Below are 21,090 nucleotides of genomic sequence, written 5' to 3'. Positions count from 1 at the left end.
TTGTAGAAAAAAGGCAGGTAGGAGTAAATAAAGAATATCTATGATATTTAAAAGGATCTACAAAGTAAATTCCATAACACCTCACTCGCAGATTATTGCTTCATTCCCCTAGAAAATGCTGCTCAATTCTCTCTCGGCAGCTGCAAAAGCCACAATTACTGAGGCAATTTTGCAATGCTGTTTTATTTCCACTTATCCTCTGGGGCACACAGGAGAATATTTTACCTTCAATCAAGAGGCCTCACTGCTGCCTTCCTCCTAGCCCTGCAGCACCTCATCTGGCATGCAGCACCGCACAAATTGTCCACGCAATCTTTGAAGGCCACAGGAGCCTGTGCAAGAGCGCAGAGCTAGACCGAAAAAAAAATGGGCCTGGAAATCTTTGGGGGATTTACTGCGAGGTACCCAACTTATAACGATGATGTGCAGAAACTGGATCTGAGGAATCAACCCGAACACAACTGAAACCAGCCAGCCAGCCTAACTTCAAATGGAGAAGACTTGGCTTTGAGGCTGCTCTTTAGTTTGGGGTACTCAGATTTTAAAAACATAAATTCAGGTCCCAGCAGGATCACAGCTGTCGGGGCTGCCAGAGGAAAGAGCAAAATGAGCACTTTTGCTGTGTAGGGGCTTTGCAAATGAGGTACCAGGGTGAAATGCTAGGCTGTACTACACCGATGTTCAAGATCTCCGTGGTACATTTCAATGGATTATCTTGGCATTTGGGTTGAAACTCCGCTGAAAACGCCCGCAGAGGCTGACTTCTTCCCTGTAGGGCGCCTCACACCTTTGGGAAGGTACAAATACAAAGCAGATCTCCCATCTGATTCCTGTTTCGCCCTTCTCACTCCTGGGTTTAAATGGTGTTCTCTAAGAATGGGAAGGTAGAACAATACCTACCCAAACCGCAAACACTGGATCGCATATGAGTGGAATTCATGCTAAAGCAGAGTGTATCTTGGTTCTGGGCCCTAGAAACTTAACGAGTCAGCAGGCCAAGATATACATACTTAATAGCTGAGGAGGCAACAGTGCCTAAGACTGGCTGGCCACTGTGGCCCTAAACTGGCCCAGTGTCTTTCTTCTGCTCACATCCAGAGCATCACTTTTCAGATATTTCTGGTTCCAAAAAGTACCCTCTCTTTCACCAAAACATCATCATTAAGGCCTTAAAAGAGATCCTGATGAGGCTAAATCTAAAATTAGCTTGGCCTTCAAATGTGAACGCGGTCCTAAATTAGGCCTTCCAGCTGGGCCTGGGTTTGCAGGAGCTCACACACAGGAGGGGCAGCCTCCCTTCCCTCCTGCCCCTCTAGTTAACCAGCCTTTCAGATCTTCCCCGGACTGGTGTGCAACCTCCCTAGGGTGGCTGAGATGGAGCTGGGGGGACCCCTGTGCCTCTAGGCAGGGAGGCTGGGGGTGAGGCCTCTGCTGCGGGCTCCTCCTGCTGTCCAGGGGCAGAGCAAGGGGCAAGCAGGTGCCTGGCTCACAAGCAGGACCCAAGCTGGGAAAAGCGGAGCATCAAGGGATAAAAATAGAGGAGTACCTTCCACGTGCCTAAATTTGGGCCTATTCATCTTTGGCCAGTGTCTCATGGGGTTCCTGATTGGGTCTAAATGCTGGGTGATGTTGGAGTTGAAAGGCACTTTGGATCACCTCTAACCCAGGTGGAAAAAAGCAATTGTTTACGGGTAGAGCTGTGGATACAGCCCACGTTCCCCGGGCAGGTCTGGGAGACACAAGAATCAGTCCTTCTTTTACCATCTTCAGGATATTTGTGTTAAAAACAACCATTTGCTGAATGGTTCCTATTGTTGCAGGTGCCCTGTCAAGCACTTAATATCCATTATTTTGATTCATTCCTCGTAATAATTCTATGAGTTGCTACTGTTACTCCCTCAATTTTTCAGATGAGAAAATGGAGGCCAGAGAGAGGTTATCTTGCCCAAGGCACGTGAGACCCATCGCCACCACTCCACAGAGTTCCCGGCTGTGTTACAGATTCCTCTGATGCTAAGGCCCAGGAACACATGAAAAGTAAAACACAGAGCTGTTTGTGTGTTGTAAAGTCTTTCTTCTATGTTTCGTCTTCCTTCTCTATTTTAGAATGCTTTCAGATTCCACTGGCCCACCCACTTTGTAAGGTTTTATTGGAATAAGGGTTTGAAGGTTCTCCATGTCACTACCCGGGCTCATGAAAGTTGCAGTGATTGGTGTTGGAATAACCCCAGCTCCTGAGGTTTGCAAAGAAATTCCATGGCAGGAGGAGTGGCCTGCAGAAATTAAGTAAGCCTGGCAGTAGGATTCCATATATATCTCTATATATATCGCTTTTTCCCCCTCTTTTTTTCTCACCTCCCCTCATTGGCTTGGCCTCAGGAATAGAAAGGCACTGAGTGTGCAGAGATAGACTGAGGCACACAGAAGGCGAGTCTCGTGAGGGGACGGCAAGGTGTTGAATCTAAGCACACATCTCCCTAAAACCACATCCCAATACCAGATCCATAGTTCTTAGATCTGGCAGAGGCCTCGATGACAGCCTCTGGACACTCGCTCCGACACCCGCCGGCAGCACGGGGTCTAATTTTAACATCTGCAAAAATCCCCCCCTATCAATTGGCACCAAAGAAGCAGGTATCACAGGGCAGGCGTTACCACTGCAAACGTACTAGGCCTTCCTTGGGCAGTGATAGCGGGCCTTCCCCTGAGGCCCACCGGCTACTTTCTGCACGGAACCCGATCTTGATTCGATACCCTGGGGTCTAGAAAGTGAACCACTTCTGAAAAACTGAAATCATGCTGAGAGAGTACTTTATTCCCCCAGGGAATTACATCCAATAATAATAATGGCCCTCAGTATTCATAATATTGGTTTTCATCTAATAAGCACTTGAGAACATTAATTAGAACCTCGACGGAATTCCTGAAGGCTGGTGGTGGGAAACCCTTCCTGCCACGACGTACACTCACAGACTTAACATTAGAGCTTCTGGAAGCCAAGGGAAAAGACCAGAGTTCCTCCTTTTCCAGCCCCAACTGTGAGAACTTCATTGTGCCAGTTGAGGCGAAAGGGAATAAGCTCGTATTAACATCACAAAACATCACAAAATGCCTAGAAAACCCCTTATGTAATGCAAAGTACCAGAAAGGTAAATGGCTTTATCAACCATGAATTCCTCTGCAAAGCGAATGTGACAAAAATTCTTCTTGCTTTTCCGAATTGCTGTAATATCACCGCACTGCTCAAAGACTTCTTGAATAATTTCCTCAGTAGCATTTTCTGGTAATCCTCCGACAAACACGGTCTTACACCCAGGAGGTCGTTCTCGTGTGGAAGGAGGTGGAAGATCTAATAATAACAACAAAACAGAGGGGTGTGCCTTTTATTTCTCTGCGCTCCTCCGGGTTCCCCCCATGGAAGTGCAGCTGACAGAGGAACTTTCCACTCGGAGTCACGAGAAATTTCTACACCCACTTCCACTGATGGCAGCTGTCTTGTTTTCCCCTCCTCTCCCCTCCTCCTCCCAACCCTTACTTTCTGGGTGCCTTACTACACAGAGTGGCTATGCTTGTCCATGAGCAAAAGCATAATTTCGTTTCTCCTTCATAATACAGCACCCCAGAAAATGGTGTACGTGTGTGTGTGTGTGGGGGGGGGAGACTTCACAAAGTACAAAGCATGATGAAATGACAACATGATGGAAAACTTGGGCTTGTTATCTGCTTTGTCTTGCTGCGGGATAATGGATCTGCAAGGCAGAGGCAGGGAACACAACCCGCAAGTGCGCGCAGTACTTGCTGGGCTGGGAAACACTGGGCCTGAAAACAACACTTTTTTCAAAAATTCACATTTAAATGAGCCAACGATTACATTTGGGGGAGGCTGTAGGAAAAGATAAAACGTACACTGTCACAACATTTTACCTAGTTTATATGTAGATTACTAAAGCAATCTCCTGAAAAGTCCACTTCAAAAAGGCAACACTGATTAATATGAATAAAAAAAAATTCTAGCTATTTAAGCCCATAAACTTAGTATCTGAGACTAAATTAAAAAAAAAATTCTGGCTCATTTATTTTATCAAATGTACGTTTCCTTCAAGCAAATGCAATTTGGCCCAGAAACTCTGAGATGCGGGCTCCCCCCAAAATTGCTAACTGCCAAATTAATTCAATTTTCCATCTAGCAAAGCACATTTCAGAGCTTTTCTCCCACATTTGTGAAGATGGATGGAAATGCTCACGTGTTTCACACTATGGTTTGCAGCAAATGCTAGACTTTGTTGCATGCAGAAAGATTCTTAATGCTGGATTATATATCCCCACACCACACATACTGCCTTCATGGTGTCAATTCAGCTCCTGGATAGAACACATGGACACATCCCCAGACATTTGTGCTAATCTAGAGACAGAAGCCTTATGTAGAATGGATCCCCACTTGTGCATCCATGCGGAAGAATTTTGAAAGCGCATGCAATGCTACATTAAAAAAAAAGAGAGAGAAAAGAAATAAATTTAAATGGACGAGCAGATATTTTCCACAGGTATCACTTACTTGGATTTTGAGGGAAAAGAGTACAACTTTTGCAGTGGATTATTTCTTTGACGACAGCCACTTCTGTTGGCGGCGGGGGTGGCACCAGCCCCAGGCCTGGTATCATTGGGTTAATGGGGGTGATCCCAGTCATCATGTTGAGGCCTGGATCAAAGCCTGGGACACAGATTGAGTCTGTGAAGTACACAAGATAACATTTTGGTTGGAGGATCTAAAATCAATTTTCATTGTTATTTTTGCTGTTTTCCTGCAAGGATCGTTCAACTTTATACTTTTTTTTTTTTAAGGAATTTCCCCCGCCATAAGATGTAGCATTATAGAAAGCTATTCCAGAAAGGTAAAGAGAAAATAAAAGATGAACTTAAAACTACATGAAAGGGAAATTATATTACTTAAAACATTAACGTGGCATAATGGAACACAGCACATTAAAGTGGAAACCATGCACCATGAAGCTTTGCTATTGTTGCAAATATGATTTTGTGTTTCTTAACATCGGTGTGGTGTTTAGGCTGCCTTATGACCCAGAATGTGGGAAGAATATCATTTAACATTGAAGCACCCTGTGAATCTAATTGTCAGTCTGTTTTTATCAAAAGAGCCTTCTTATTCAAGTGACCTAGATTTGGAAAAGTTCAATTTATATGTGCATACTTTATAATGATGCATTCAGGTCCAACCTCACCTATTTCCCCCGGGAAATAAAAAAAAAAAAAAAAGAGTGATTACGATGGCCGGGTTAAGTACATGCAGGCACGGGATTAATTGCATACATTTCTGCATTCCACTGGATAATCACACTTTCTTCCTATAATTCAATCAACAAATAAATAATTGACCAACCTTCCTGAAATCTTTATGCCCTGCTATAAAAAAAACAAAAAACAAATTTACGCTCTGTATAAAAAAAGGGGGGGGGCAAAAAGAATGGGTTTTCCAATATAACCAATGCATTAATGCATTGTTGTTTTTTTTTTTTTTTAGTGTGGTAATGAAACAAGTGATTTCAATGGTGATATACGAGGATTTTCTTTTCCTGAATAAGTAAGATTTATTTGCAAGCAGAGACTGTTAGAAGATTGTACTGAGTGTCTAAGGAGCATTTCTGTTTGCAGAAAGCAGACACTCTCCCTGGTTCTCAGTAGACACACCGTAGCACAGATGCCACCAGGAGTAGTCACGGTGAGCCCTCTGCTACTCCTCAGCAATGAACTCCCTTTTCTTTTCTCACTCTCTTATCTTTTCTCCCTCCTCCTCCTCCTCCTCCACCTCCTCCTCTTCCTCCATCACTCCCAATCCTCCCTCCCAGCCCCTCTGATCTGTGGCTTCCAAGGTCAGCCTCTGCCTCGGCCCAGGCATGGCCTCACTCTGCTTACCTGTGCTGAAAGGTGGGAGAAGCCAGAGGCAGAGACACCCTTTGTTTACTAAGACACTCCAGAGCACAGGAAGCACCGGTAAAAACTTCCCAGTTCTGGGAAAAGGCTTGGGGATAGCCTTCCTCTATATCCTGGATGTTTCCACTCTTCCTCTGGGTTGAACAGAATAAGCAGGGTGATCCTAGATCTATAACCCCAAGAGGACGGCTGTCTCATTTCTTAGGAAATCCATCGAATTGAGAGTGTACCAGCATGACTTCAATAAAATGTCAATAGGGGATCCCTGGGTGGCGCAGCGGTTTGGCGCCTGCCTTTGGCCCAGGGCGCGATCCTGGAGACCCAGGATCGAATCCCACATCAGGCTCCCGGTGCATGGAGCCTGCTTCTCCCTCTGCCTATGTCTCTGCCTCTCTCTCTCTCTCTCCCTCTGTGACTATCATAAATAATAAATAAAAAAAATGTCAATAAAATGAGGTGGTTTCCCCCCCCCCCAGTTTTGGTTTTGTTTAAAAAAAAACACGTAAATATAAATGCCAAATAAACATTCTCTTTTTATTTATTTATTTATGATAGTCACACACAGAGAGAGAAGCAGAGACATAGGCAGAGCCCATGCACCGAGAGCCCGACGTGGGACTCGATCCCGGGTCTCCAGGATCACGCCCTGGGCCAAAGGCAGGCGCTAAACTGCTGCGCCACCCAGGGATCCCAAATAAACATTCTCATTCAAAGGAGTCACCTTGACATTCTAGGTACTTCCTCTGTAATTATGGTTCTCAGTTTCTTCATTTGTAACATGGGATAATCTCTCGGGGCACTAGTATTCCAGGAGTCTGTGCTGACAGTGCTCAAAACAAGTGATATACAGAAGCCATAAAAAGCCGGGAAGTGACAGAGACAAGATTCACACTTTGGTTATTCATTTAAAATCCTCATAAAGTTTCACAGGTCTTATCCTCATTTGACAGATAAAGAGATTGAGGCATAAAGCAGTTGAATGGAATCCTCAACATCACAAATAAATGGCACAGTCAACACCAGGGCCGGGTCTCTGGCTCCATATGTAGATATGTCTCTTTTGACTATTTTTTTTCCTTTAATTTTTTTTAAAAGATTTTGTTTATTTATTCATGAGAGACACACAGAGAGAGGGAGAGGCATAGGCAGGCTCCAAGCAGAAAGCCCCATGCGGGCTTGACCCCAGAACTCTGGGATGATACCTGAGCCAAAGACAGATGCTCAAAGAGCCAGTATGAGGGGCTCATCCCAAGACCCTGGGATCACAACCTGAACGGAAGGCAGACGCTTAACCCACTGAGTCACCCAGACGCCCCAAGATGTAGCCTTCTGATCCAGGTGCCAAGTCTAAAGGGGAAGTTCCAGAACAGACTGTTTTTTGGTATCCTTATCCCTGAAACAACAGATAGGCTTTCAAGGTGAATAGATTAGAGATAGAAATATTGGCATGCGCATGCCTTTAATCTCAGAATCTTTAATTCTGTGCATAAGATTCCTCTGTTTCTTGCTTGGCTGGGCCCTCCCGGTTGTTTGCAGACACAGGGTGATTGAAGGCTGCGACCACTTGGGACAGCGAACCCTGTGAACCTACAATAACCAGATGTTTCCCCGCAAAATAAGATGAGGAGCCCGGCGCTTGCATTCTCTTTTAGTTGTAACAGACTTCTGTTTTCTTTTTTGGAGGCCAAACAAATAAGTACATCTTTAGAAATGGGACAAAAGACACTACTCTTGAGCAAAATATTTTCATGGGGAGCAAGAGTTACTTTGCTTTTTTCCGAGACATCAATATGAAGAGACGCTGAGGTTTAATGAAATCTGCATGGTGAGTGCAGTAGCTTGAAAAGAGCTTAGAAAAGAATTAACACTTAAATTATGTTGGACCTCAAAGGATCTTAGATTCAGTATTAGAGAGGAGGAAGGAGGGAAGGATTAGACTTTTCCTTTTTTTTTTTAAATAAGAACCCATTACTTTTTAACAATATATGAACAGATGGAAATTGTTTTCCCAAATAGCACAGGAACCTGCTATGTACTGACTCATTAAAGCAAATGCACAATTTTTGAGAGTCTGAGAAAGACACAGGCTCAGGAAGACAAAGGTGAAGAAGAGAGTGTGAAGCTCTGAGTCAGTTCCTTGTCTTGCTTAGAAAAGCTGCCCCTGTGAACTTCAGAGATAATGAGTTATAATTCCACTCAGGGAAAGGAGGAAGAAGGCTTAAGTTGCAGCAAGAAAGAATCCAATTAAGTGTAGAGTAGAACTTTCAGAAATCGTACTCGAGCAAGAGAAAGGGTTATTTATTTCGAAGCCCGCAGCCCCGTCCCGCTGTCCCCTGTACCGCAGCCAGCAAGCACAGAGGCGCCAAGGCCAGAGCTCAGCTAACGGTTCTTCCTCGCTGTCTGCTCCCAACTGCAAATGACAAAGCCAGAAACAAAAATCCTGCTTAACTGACTCAGACGTAGCCCAGTGTTTTATCAATTAGACGAACATGTTTCTAGGGGCAGGTCGGGGTTTTGTGTTCAGGAGTCTAGAGGCATGACAGTTTCTTTCCATCCCTTCATGTGGCATTTCCTGGGCACCTGCTGCTGCCAGGACCTGGTGTCAGGAACTGTGATATGTTTCCTATTTGGGGGAAAAATCGCTGTGTTTAAGGAGAACACGAAGGATGGGCACCAGACTCAGCAGAAGAGTTGATAAGTGTAAACCGAGGCTCACAGGAGGGCCCCCGAGGAGACCTGCCAGGGGGGAGCCTGATGGGCCTGGGGGACTCCAATCGGCCTAGCATGCAACACTGCGACCAGTGTCCTGGGGGCTTTCTCTATTTGTCCACTGCCCCTAGGGTTGGCTGGCCCCCTTCCCGCCCTTTCCCATCAATGCCTCACTGAAGGCCAATTATTTGAAATGAGAACTCGACCTCACTTGGAAGAGGTAACAGAGGCCCGTCCGTGCGTGCGGCTGCTCTGCTGGGCTGAGGCTCGGGGACAGAGGTCATCTGTGAGCGTCGGGAACGGGTGCGGCCCAGAGGGCAGGGCGCAGGGCTCACAGGGAACGACAGGAGGAAAGAGGCCCTTCTCGGCCCCAAGGCGAGCGGTGGGGCTGCTCCTGGGCAGCGATCACGAGCGGCGGGCATCACTCAAGAGGTTTTTTTTTTTTATTTTATTTGAGAGAGAGAGAGGATGTGCATGCGTGTGTGAGTCTACTCCATCCCAGAACCTTGAGATCATGACCGGAACTGAAATCAAGAGTTGGATGCTTAACCAACTAAGCCACCCAGGTGCCCCTCCCTTTGGTCTCTAATGGGAAAGAGGAATCTGGATTTTCAGTATAGTCTGCTGGTAATTCTGGGCATCGGGGGTGGTATTCAGAAATACTCTGGGTGCAAGTAACAGAGACTGACCAACAATGGCTTTACACAAAGGGGATTTTCACTTTATTTACAAGAATTCTGAAGGAATATGGCTGCTGGCATCAGCTTGGTCAAATGACGGTAGGGTAGGTCAGTGTCTGTGAGATTCTCTTGGCCTTTTTCTCATTGTAGCAAGGTGGCTGTTGGGCTCCAGGCATCACATCCTCAATCAAGGCAGGAAGAATGGAGGGGCAGAGAGGTGTTACCCATGTCTGCCTCTTTTATCAGAAAAGCATAAACTTTCCCAGAAGCCCCTGTAAGACTGCCTCTTATATTGCACTGGCCTTACCTGTCACATGTCACCCAAGAGCAGGCGGGCCAGCTTCGTGGGTGGGGCATCGTGGCCAGGTCATCGGGCCTGAGCCGGGTTCTGACTTGGGGCAGGTGGAAGTGAGTGTGGCCACAGTGTGACAGAGTCAGAGGCGGAGAGAAAGGCATGACCAGGGAGGTTCCCTGAGCTGGCCCTCGGGCTGAAGGAGCAAGACAGGATCCCGGCGGCAGGACCAAGGCACAGGGTTAGTGGAGGGAGGCAGACACCCCAGTTATGAGGCCTGGGGTCTGGGTCACAGCCTGGCCTGTGTCAGGAGGCTGAGTCTTATTTGGCAGGGTCCCAGGGCCCCCTTCCTTGTCCCCGGGTCCCACATGGGACCTCAGAACCAGGAGATGCCAAGCCTGCGGGGGCTGGGGCCCACCAACGCGCTGCAGGGGCTCTGACAAACACATCCAAGCTCCTCTCCTCTCTCCGGAGGAACTGCTGCCTCAGAATATGATCTATCATCACCAGACAGAGAAACCACAGGATACGTGAGGACATTCTGTTCAGTGGACATTTGGGACGGAGACACGGTTTCTCACAGTAGTTTGCCACTGCAGGTGGCAAGCCCTGCTCTTCTACAACGCAGAAGGTGAGGCTCACGGACTATTACAGGAAATGCTTTTTTTTCCCCATCCCCTGTCCTCCTTTACTCTAGTATTGTTAAGGATCATTTCATGATCAACGAAGGAAAGCAGTTTCTAAAACGGTGAACTTGACCCGGGCAACAGCTGAGGGACCCTACGACCGGCTGGTCCCTTAACGTCTCTGGGCTTCAGGGTCTTCTTCAGGCACGTGTGAACATGATCACCAGACATACTCCCTCCCCAGGCTGGGAGCCTCCGAGGGGACGGACGGTCTGTGGGAAAGCAGCATACCCACGCGTGAGGACCCCACATCTGCCATCACGTGTGCCTGCGATCAGCTCCTGGGTCTCCCACGTGCTGGCTGTGCGGCCTCGGGACACTGACTCTTCCTAAGCCTCATTTCTAACATCTGCAAAATGGGGACCGTCAGATTTAAGTGTGAATATTCTTGTGAGGATTGCACAGGATTAAAAAAAAATCGGAAGTGTTTTGACATCACGTTGGGCACATGGCAAGTACGCAACAAATGGCAGCACTTACATGCGATGTTGAGAAACACGTATTTTATGTATAGTAACATTCGTGTAACCTTACATAAAATAGGTTATTACTACTCTATACACGTAAAGGATCATGATGGTGACCACGAAGCATATCTTTTGACAAACATTTGAGCGCCTACAAGGTGTTGGGACGTTCTCAAAGGTACTTTGGCCATAAAGATATTATCTGAGTCCTCCCTTCAGTGAAGCGACAGTCTGGTGGTCAACGAGACTAAACAGACAATGCCAATACAGTAGGACGACTGTTGGGAGACACTTCAGTAAGAGGTGCTAAACGCAGAGGAGCCCAGAACCCAGGGTGGGATACGGGCCTTATGGTTTGAATTGGGTCTCTCTGAACAGAGATGTTGAAGTCACGACTCCCCTGATAACTTTATTCAGACACAGGGTCTTTGCAGATGCAATCAGGTTAGGACAATGGCATACTCGATTACAGCGGGCTCTATCGAATATGACTGGTGTTCTCATAAGGACAGAAGAGATGCAGAAGACGGGTCCACACAGCGAATGCCACGTGACAATGCAGCAGAGATTTGGCTACGTAGCTGCAAGCCAGAGAGCACCAGGAACTGCTAACAAAACCCAGAGACGAAGGGAGAGACATGCAACAGATTCTTCCCTAGTTCCTTCCTGGAGGGAAGATGGCCCTGCCAGCACCTTGATTTCGGACTTCTGGCCTCCAGGACCCAGAGAGATTAAGGTTTCTGTTTTAAGCCCTCCCAGAGCTTGCTGTACTCTGTTACAGCAACTAATTGGGGAGTGGGGGGCAGTGTCATAGAAGGAATGCTGGAGGGGGTGACAGCTGACCTGAGTGTTCGAAAGGATGACTCCTATGGGTGTGTAGAGAAGATATTCTCGGGGCACCTGGGTGGCTTAGTCGGTTAAGCATCTGACTCTTAGTTTTGGCTCAGGTTGTGATCTCAGGGTCGTGAGATCGAGCCCCAAGTCCAGCTCTGTGCTCTGCGTAGAGTCTGCTTGGGATTTTCGCTCTCTCTCCTTCTGCCTCTCTCCCATTCGTGCTCTCTCTCTCTCGAATAAATAAAGGATTACCTTTTTTCTTTTTAGGATTACCTTTTTTAAGAAAGAAAAAGTACTCTCAAAATATATTTATTGGAATCATAAATACAAAAGATATTTCTATGTGTCCTCTTAGACGAAATGTTCAAAACCAGTTCCCGGGAGGCGGGATTGCTCTTACGTTTTCTTGTGCAAAAGCCCAACCTTGAAATGGGCTACATATTTATTAAGACTAAATCAACCCCACAGATTGTAAGTTAATGTTATAGGGTACCTTGTAAGATACGTGAATGCCTACAAGCAGAAATCTAAGAAAGTCACATTAGTAATGCTTCTTGTGATCTTTCCAAAGAGATCCAAGGGTGGCGAGGTATGTTTTCTACATAAATCCAAGATGTATACCCGAAGTGAGCTCCTGGAGCCTGGCTGTGCTCACGTTGTAAACAAAGACCTCATTCCATAAATAAAACCCTCTGTCTCCTTGGACTGGGGATATAATGCTGGCAGAGTGGAGGAATGCAGCCGTCAACAGCTATTTTAAGTACTGTTGACTTGACTCAGGAGATTTGTGTCCATGTTTGAAACTATGACATGACACCAAGTGAAGAGGATTTCAGAACTTCTCACTAAAATTGGTGCAGAGAAGCAGTGACTGATAAAAGAAGTCTGTCGGGCCTTTCCAGCAACCTGTGCATGGAGCATGTGCTTGGAAACCAAATTTATTTGGAGTGAACAGGACGTAAAAGCCTCTCAAAGGTTCTGTGAAATTCCCTCATGCCAGGGCAGGGGTGGTGGTTTGAATGTGATGCCAGAGAGAGCTCGGTACAGAGGCCTGAAGCGTCGCACTCAAAGCAAGCCGCTCTGTTTTCCGGACCTGCTGAAATACACGCTTCAGACCCAGTGGGCCTCACAGCTGGGAAATGAACACCAGGCTGGCACATGCCAGGCAGGTGTGGAGGGGTTCACCTTGACAAGAAAGCAAAGGACACTGGGCCTCACCCCAGACTATGAAATCTCAAAGCTGAAAGAGGTTGAGTATTTCCTAGTCCTACCCCCTTGATTGAGCCATGAGAAAATCGAGGCTCGGGGCGGTTACGTAACGTGTCCAAAGTGACCCAGCTAGTTAAGAACGGAGCTGAAATTGGGATCAGGAGTCCTGCTTGCTTCCCCGTTGTGCATTTGAGTCCTCCAATGTCTGCCCATTCAGCCTTAAGACACGTCTAATGACAGATTATTCCCTACTCCCCCAGACAGTCCATTCCTTTTTCTAATGGTTTCACAGGGAGAAACCTCCCCCTCGTACGTTGCCTCAGGACCTGAAACCCTGTAGTAAACCAACTGTCCTTATTCTGCTCTTCTGGGCTATTGTCAGAAGTCTGCTTCTCGGTCCTAGCGCTGCTGGTCAAGCCCACGAAGAAAGCTCACAGGAGCACCTGAATCTTCTCCAGCGTGGCCTCAGTGGCCTTGCTTCCCCTTAGCCTTTTCACAAGTGATTCCTTTAAAACCCACCTTTTCCCCAGCTTAGGGTAAGCCCCAGAACTAGGGCCTACAGAATCTGACTGATAGGATCAGCAGTGCTTTTGACCTTTCTTGGTTCTGAACTCCATCCTTTTGGCTGACCTGGTACATGAGGATCAAAAAATAGGGGTCACGTTCACATGGTTGCTTTGTGCCAGGCCTTCACAGAGCACCTCACATCAGCTCATTGCATGACTCCCTCTGGCAGTCCCATCGTGGAGGTGGTGCGCCCATCAAATGACCTCATTCGACTAAAATACACACGTCGTGTCTCTGCAGGATGTTGTCATGCAACTTTGTGGTTGGTGTTCTAAAACTAAATAAAAGAGTTTGCGTTTCCCATTGGATTTTCCGAAATCTTTTTTCTTAGGGTCTCTTTCTGTCTTGAGTTTTCCCTCCCTGGCCCTCAATATCTATACAATGGCAAGACAACTCTTTCTCAGAGTTTGCACCCCTTCTGATTGCTCCTTGCAGGTCAGACAGACTCAGCCACAGAAGAAGAGAAAGCCGTCTTAGACAAATGTAGACAGACTCCTTCCCCCTAACATTTACTTCTCAACTCTTGCTGATTTCTGGTTCTGAGGGCCATTGCCGAGTTCTCACTGCATGTAGGGTCACTCTTAATTCCTTGGGTTGGAAGCTCATGAGAAGTTCTTTGCTCTGCTCCCTGGCCTGCTGGCCCCTTCGCACTTGTGTTTACCTCTGTTTGAATGCACTCTGTAGCCAACCGCTCAGTATCCGGGTCACCCGCCCTACCCCATCTCTGTCACACACACGAGGACACAGTAAGTAACCGCAGGGCTTGCCTATTTCTTTTAATGGCCCTTTCCCCTTCCTTTCATTTTCTAGCTTAAAACCTCTGTAGGCAACCACATCCAGTCACCCGCTGAAACCTTTCAGGAAAGTTCTCTGCATCAGTGTTGGTTCCCACTGCTAGATGGGTTCTTATTAGCTCGCATCTGGAGGATTGCAAAAGCTGCTCTGTATGCCCAGGGGCAGCGGCTTCTGTATCTCCTTCCCTCCCCCCATGCCCTTCTTACACCCCTGACACTGGGATCTGCCAGCCGTGCCCACGGGAGACCCACGAGCATAGGCCCTAATTGGGGCCTCTAAATTACTTCTTTCAAACTTCTTTTCACATCCCCATCTCATTAGCCAATGATTAATTTTCTCTCTGTACAATGTTATGTGACTTTGTATGGCAGGACTGTTACATAATGGTAGGAAAAAAGGGGACTGCATAGGCTGTTGCTGTTCTCTCCTTTGAACTGACTGACAGCCTTCTGGCACTGGGGCAGAACGGAGAGGCGAAACACTGTGGAATCTTGAGAGATGTTTTTGAACATCCAGTCAAGCATATAAGAAGCGCACTGTAATCCTGATATATCTATCTATCCATCTATCTATCTTTTTAAGGATGGAGACCTTCTGAGCATATAGACTGGCTTTAATTTATGGCAACACATTTCTTTCTGGCATTCAATGCCTCCTCATTCTGTAGAGCTGTCCTTCTTCTCTGAAGTCAGGGTAATAGGCCAGTGTCATATTGATCTAGAGCCCACTGCACTCGGTGGGGGTGACGCAGAGGTGGTACTTCATTCACAGGATGTCGGTGTCTTCACAGGGATCTTCCCTTTCCAACCTGCATCTTCCCGAGATAATATGCAAGGGCTAACCTTTTGATTTTATTTACCCACCTTCGTTTTAGTTTACAAAGGCAGCAGGGAGATAGGTAACATCTCATAAATTTAAACAAGAACAAAGGAAAACTTATTCAATATTTAGCTTCAAAGAAAACATTCACATCATATTATTTTAAACAATTTATGTAAGTTTCAATTTAAACTTACTGCTTGAAGGGGTTGAAGCAACACAGAGTTGGTCTCTTTATATAAGATCAGCATATAGCCGTCGGCTGGGGGAGAAAATAGAGCCTCTTTTAAAAGCAAACACATCATGCGTGCTCCTAAAGGAAACTTCAAGTCGTGTGTTGTTTTCAGATCACAGACTGATCTAATATTAATTTAATTTTTCCACTCGACTGTGTGGGCAAGGACAACTGGCTGGGAAGAAATAACAGTGGAAGAGAAATCCAAGAGACAGGCAGCAAACAGAAAGAGAGACCATCTGAGTCTGGGGCTCAAGGGCAGGCTCACTCTCCTGCCCAGTATCCTAGCCTCTTTATGCCTCGGGTCTCAAACTGCAAAAAAGGGGATTAAAAATATATTTAGGTTGATAGGCTTGTTGTGAGGATTAAGTGGGTTAAAATATATAAAGCGCTTAAAAGAGTGCCCAGTAGAGAAAGCACTCAGCACATATTAGCTGTCATTTCATTTTAATCGCAAATATTATATTTGTGCACGTGCGCGTGTGCATGTTTGCGCTACAGAGCGTACATGATACAATACTGCCTTACTGTCCTTCCTTTTTAAAAAAGGCATATCTCAATTTTCAGCTGCTTTCTAAATTAAAGTTGTGTATGTGTGTGTTTAAAGATTTTATTTATTTATTCATGAGAGACACAGAGAGAGAGCCAGAGACAGGCAGAGGGAGAAGCAGGCTCCCTGCAGGGAACCCGACGTGGGACGATCCCAGGACCCCAGGACCCCAGGATGAAGCCCTGGGCCGAAGGCAGGCACTTAACCGCAGAGCCACCCAGGCGTCCCTAAATTAAAGTTGTATTATTTATTCTAACTTTAAAAAGTAATTCTTTAGGTGGAAATCAGGAGGGTCTTGTAGGAAAATAACTAAGGAGGGAGTGCCATATAGTTTTGCCACAGGAGACATTTCTCTGACAGTTTAGTATCAGGAAAAAAAGAAAAAAAAAAAAAGAAAGAAACAACTTCCTCTAACCTCAAGGGCCCAAGATGTTTTTCAGTGCCTGGAAATGAGAATTACAGAGTTCAGAGCTGTTTCCTCTCTGCTTTTTCTGCCAAGAAGATGAGGTCTTATACCCAGATTCACCAACTGGGCTCATTCACATGTCTGGCATATCTGCTTTCCCCCTAAACTTAGTTTTTCTATTGCAATCCTACTTTATTAATTTCAATGAATATATCTATGGTATTAAGCTTATTTTTTTAAAGATTTTATTTATTCATTTATGAGAGACACAGAGAGAGAGAGAGAGGCAGAGACACAGGCAGAGGGAAAGCAGGTTCCCTGCAGGGAACCTCATGCAGGACTCGATCCCAGGACCCCGGGATCACGTCTTGAGCTGAAGGCAGACACCCAACCACTGAGCCACCCAGGCATCCCAGTATTAAGCTTCTTTATGCACACACACACACTTATTTATTTTTTTTAATAAAATAAAGGTGAGCAGCACCAGACTTTAAAAATACCTTCTTACATCTGAGGTCCTGGTAGACTCAGTTCTTTACATGTGGATATGCATTTTAATTTGGAAAGCATCAACGCCAAGTCATAGTCTCTGGTGGCCTGTCATTTCCGCAAACACCCTGAGTCATTCCGGTAGATAATTTTTCAGAAATGTAAACCAAGGTGGAATGGTTCAAGGATCAAATTCAGCCTTGAGGGCCGAGCACAGCTGACTTTGGGAAGCCTTTCTCAGCAGCTAGGATTGGTAGCGTCTTCCTACAGGGGCTGACCCCTCAGTATTCAAAACTCAAGAGAACTCATTTCCTGCATGAAAAACATACCCTAAAACATTGTTGTCTTCCTGGAGAGTGCAAGGTTAAAGACAGAAACGATTACCCAGGTTTTCATTTGAAGTTCATGATTTCCTATCTGGTTGTCAATGCAAAGACTCCTTTTGTTCTTTGTTCAGGGCTCTACGTCTCATTCCTGTCCCCAGAGGCATCTAGTCTTGAACTGCTACCTTTATGCAATATTATGCTTTCCAAAACCCTTTTTCAATCATTCAATAAGCTATTTTTTCATTACATCCCTCCAAGGTTCCCCCCTCCATCTGCTTTACAAGTGAACGAGGTGGCGGTGGAGGTTGGGGTGACAAAAGAAGGGGAGCAAACTATGGCCCCTGCTATCCTGGCTGTGACGGTAATCCACCTGCCTGTGGTCTGCAGGCACACACAGCTCGCAGGGAGAGGGCCAGGATGCTGTCTGGGCTTTCGTCCCATGAACCTGAGGTTCCTCATCTCACCTGTGGGGCCAACATCTTCCACGCCCACTTCGCATTGCTATTACGGATGCTCAGTTACCTGAGGGGCGTTTCGGTTCCAGCAATTTACAAATCAGGAAAACCAATATGCAAATGTAAATTATAGTTTGGATTCTTCCCATTGCAAAGGCCTCCGGGGTTCCGCAATGGTGCTAAGTGCTTATTTCGTGCCGAGAGAGAATTCAATGTGTTATTCTGGATATTATTGGGCTTTGGGGGATACATGAACATGGCAGGGGGGAGGAGGGGGAAGGGGGGAAGGTGGAGAGCAAGGGAGGGTGGGGGGCTGTGTGTGTGCATGTGTGTGTGTGTGTGTGTGTGTGTGTGTGTGCGCGGTGTATCCCTGTTCTCACGTACCCCATGATCTCGACAAACTATGCCATTCTCCAGGTCAGGGTCATCCGCTAAGGTTCAGAGCTGAGAAAACGGGGGAGCTGAGTGGAATGCTGCCCTCAGTCCCTCGGAGGTATCTGCTCATTTTACGTGATCAGTCATCTACAAGGCCGCTAAGCGGGGGGCAAGATGCGGGGGGGGCACTGAGGGAAGTCAGAGCCCCTGGCCCAAGGCACGCAGTGCACTGTGACACGGGGGCCACCCAGCTGCATTAGGAAGTGGCAGCAAAATTAGGGCGGTGCACGCAGCACCTGTGCCAACCTCCTGAAGAGAGCCCGTCCACGCTCTGAATGACCAGTGGCCTCCTCATTGACAGTACCCCTCTTGCTGAGCCACCGTGTCCTCCAACCCAAGCACGGGGCACTCTGTCAATACAGACCCGAGTCGGAGATCAGCTGCCCCTCGGGGCTCGGGCCACACTTCCAAGAGCCATCGTTTTCATGGCATTTATCAAAGGACGTTTCAAGGGCAGAGGACAGTGGGGTGTTTTATTTATCTTCCTTTGGCTATACCATTATATAGTTTTCTCCCCTCCTTAACACTGAGGGCATTGTGGATCAGCAGCCTTGCTTCAGGCTGAGTTTACATCAAAAGTGCCTGTGGTACGGAGGAGGACAAAGGAGGGATATTCAGAGACAGAGCGCAAGGCCTCTCTAACCTAGAGCTGCGTGTCGCAGATTTACATTTGCCAGAAACGCCAGAATGCAAGTGTACTTACTACCACCTTGGGCCTTCACAACCTTAGTCAATTACTGTTATTTTTTACTATGACAATGACACATCATCGCTCCCCCCCACCCAATTACGTTCAGGAAGTCAGTCGAAAGAATTTAAAATCCCTATCACAGGGAGTTAACTTTCTCCCATCACAGGGTGATGGGACAGAGGCGTGAGGGACGTGAATAATTTCAAGCGTAAAATGTTTGTTGAACAAACAGAGCTAAGTTTAAATAAAATAAAATCGGATAAACTGGCAGGATGGATCGAGTGTGTATCAGGAAGATTTATCTTGGGGCCTTTTCTGCTCAATATCTTTATTCCATGTTTTGGACAAAGAACTCTATGACACCTTCATCAAGTACTGTCTGTCGTCAACAGGCACTTGTGCTTGGGATGTGTGGTAGGTGCTGGGAACACAGGGAGGTTGAAGACAAATGGCTGAGCTTTATGCTTCTAGAGAGAACAAAAGTGACAAATTAAAAAAAATTGCTTAATTTGGTGAAAAGCATCCTAAAATGAAATGAAAGGGCGGATGGTATAGGCAGGGCTCATGCCTCACACACTCCTGGTGTGATGTCAGAGAAATCTGGTCCTACAAAGTGTCCCTCACACTGTCCCCACCATTTGTCAAGGGACTGTGGCAGGCTAGCTCTGAGTTGTCATCACCTTAAGGAGTAGAGAGGTAGGGGCTGGAGGATGCAGGTCCCATTGCTCCTGCCACACCCTTCTGAATCAGGGTACCTGTGCCCCTGCCTTACCCTCTCCACACCTGGGCAGGGCTGGCGTGCCGCCTTGCACGGGATCCTCCTGAGGCTCTGGGTACCAGTGCCAAGGACCCACTTCTCACCAGCCCGCTGGAGAGGCTTCTTTCGCTGTGATGATCACAACACCCCATCTCCCTTCCCTGGTGCCTCACGGTGGAGTCTTTGCGCTCCTGCCCCCCACAAGCAGAGCTCTGGGTATGGTCCTTTCTTTCTCCTGGGTGGACTGTTGGCAGGGCAGTGAGGAATCCAAATGGGTCCCAGAGGAAGGTCTGGGAAAGGGAAGGGTTCTCTCTGTTACTGAGTATTCTGGGTGCCGGGCAGGATGCTGGGCACCTTCACATACATCATCCCACGTTACCTTTACCACAACAGTACAGGGAAAATTAAGGAATGGAAGGAATTTAAGTCGAGTTAACTCCAGGGGAGTTTTACTGCAAAGGCATATTTGTCCCAGTAGGGCTGGTGGTGACAACAAGCCCCGAGCTGGCTCGATTGTGGTTCTCACCACTACCCGGGACTGACCTTCAGCTGGTAAACACCAGAGTGGACATATCGCTGATGAAAGCTGGCGTCTACCTATTCTGTTTAGTCAGTGCCCAAGACCTAGCCGTTGTTAAATATTTGGGTATCACTGTTGCCCTTATCAAAATGAAATAGGTGGCAAATAGCAAATGTTTGACTTCTACTTCTGGCAAGGAAAGAGTAACGGACACAGGATATACTCTCTCACCTGAAACAACCAAAAACCCAGATAAAATGCGTGAGACATGGCTTTCGGATATTGGATCTCAGGCAATGCCAGACAACGATTCCTGAGAGAAGAGAAGCAAACAAGGCAAGCCATAGGATTGCCCAGTCTAGAGAGATTACCGCCAGAAGAGAGTTTCCATGCTATGCCCCAGGGAGGAGAGGAATTTTGGAGGGGACTGGCAAGGCCAAGGTCGCCAGAGTTTGCAGGGCAGAGTACCTGAAAAAACTGCACACACACAAATTCATACGTACACATGTGGGCACAAATGCACATACACACAGCTCAGAGATTTAAAGCAGGGACGTCTTGAATCATGCAGCTGAGAACTGACCAGGGTATGCATGTGAGTAAACTACTCAAGGCTGCGAGAAGAACCGCCCAAAGTGCTTACAGGAACCATCCAGAGATCACAAACCTAAGAAGAGTTCATGTCCTCTTCAGCTAGAGAAGAAAAGTCTCATCATTCATGAGGTATTATGTAGAATATTCAGAATGGTGCTGCCTCAATAGTGGGGCGAAATTAGCCCTGAAGGATGCTCTGGTCTCTCATAACACAACTTAAAAGCAAGCTTCAAAATGTTCAAACTGTCTCCAATAAATTTAAATCTGTCCTGTAACAGGCCTCGAAGATTTTTCAGGAATGCAAAAACATCCAGCTCCTAACTAGGGGAAATTCATGATGTCTGGCAGCCACTGAAAAGTTACCAGGTGGTGTGGTAGGCTAATCCTGAACAGGTGATGTGTTATTTATGTGGCAAAGGGGAATTAGGGCCAAGATAGCACTAAGGCTGCTAATCGGCTGAATATAAGATAAAGATAAAGAGATTATGCTGGATTATTCCAGGGAGCCTAGTATAATCACAGGAGTCCTTAAAAGGGGAGGAGGGAAGCAGAAGAGATAGTGATTTAATGTGAGACCCAATTCTGGCTTTGAAGATGCAAGGGGACCACAAGCCACAGGATG

General features: G+C 46.6%; 1 protein-coding gene across 6 annotated transcripts in view; it reads right to left on the bottom strand.

Moving 5' to 3' along the window:
• ENOX1 (ecto-NOX disulfide-thiol exchanger 1) overlaps positions 1-21,090 on the bottom strand; it is a 550,745-nt gene that overhangs the window by 152,210 nt on the left and 377,445 nt on the right. For all 6 annotated transcript variants that reach the window (XM_055336178.1, XM_055336176.1, XM_055336180.1 and 3 more), the window contains 2 exons: positions 4,559-4,732; positions 3,143-3,349 (listed from right to left, as the gene is read on the bottom strand). In XM_055336178.1, coding sequence (XP_055192153.1) covers positions 3,143-3,349; positions 4,559-4,732 — 381 coding nt within the window. The remainder of the gene's footprint in view (positions 1-3,142; positions 3,350-4,558; positions 4,733-21,090) is intronic.

Source organism: Nyctereutes procyonoides, unplaced genomic scaffold (genome assembly GCF_905146905.1).
Source record: "Nyctereutes procyonoides isolate TBG_1078 unplaced genomic scaffold, NYPRO_anot_genome, whole genome shotgun sequence".
Taxonomy (NCBI): Eukaryota; Metazoa; Chordata; class Mammalia; order Carnivora; family Canidae; genus Nyctereutes; species Nyctereutes procyonoides.
Note: the sequence above shows the minus strand (reverse complement) of the source record. Positions and strands in the feature narration are given on the sequence as shown.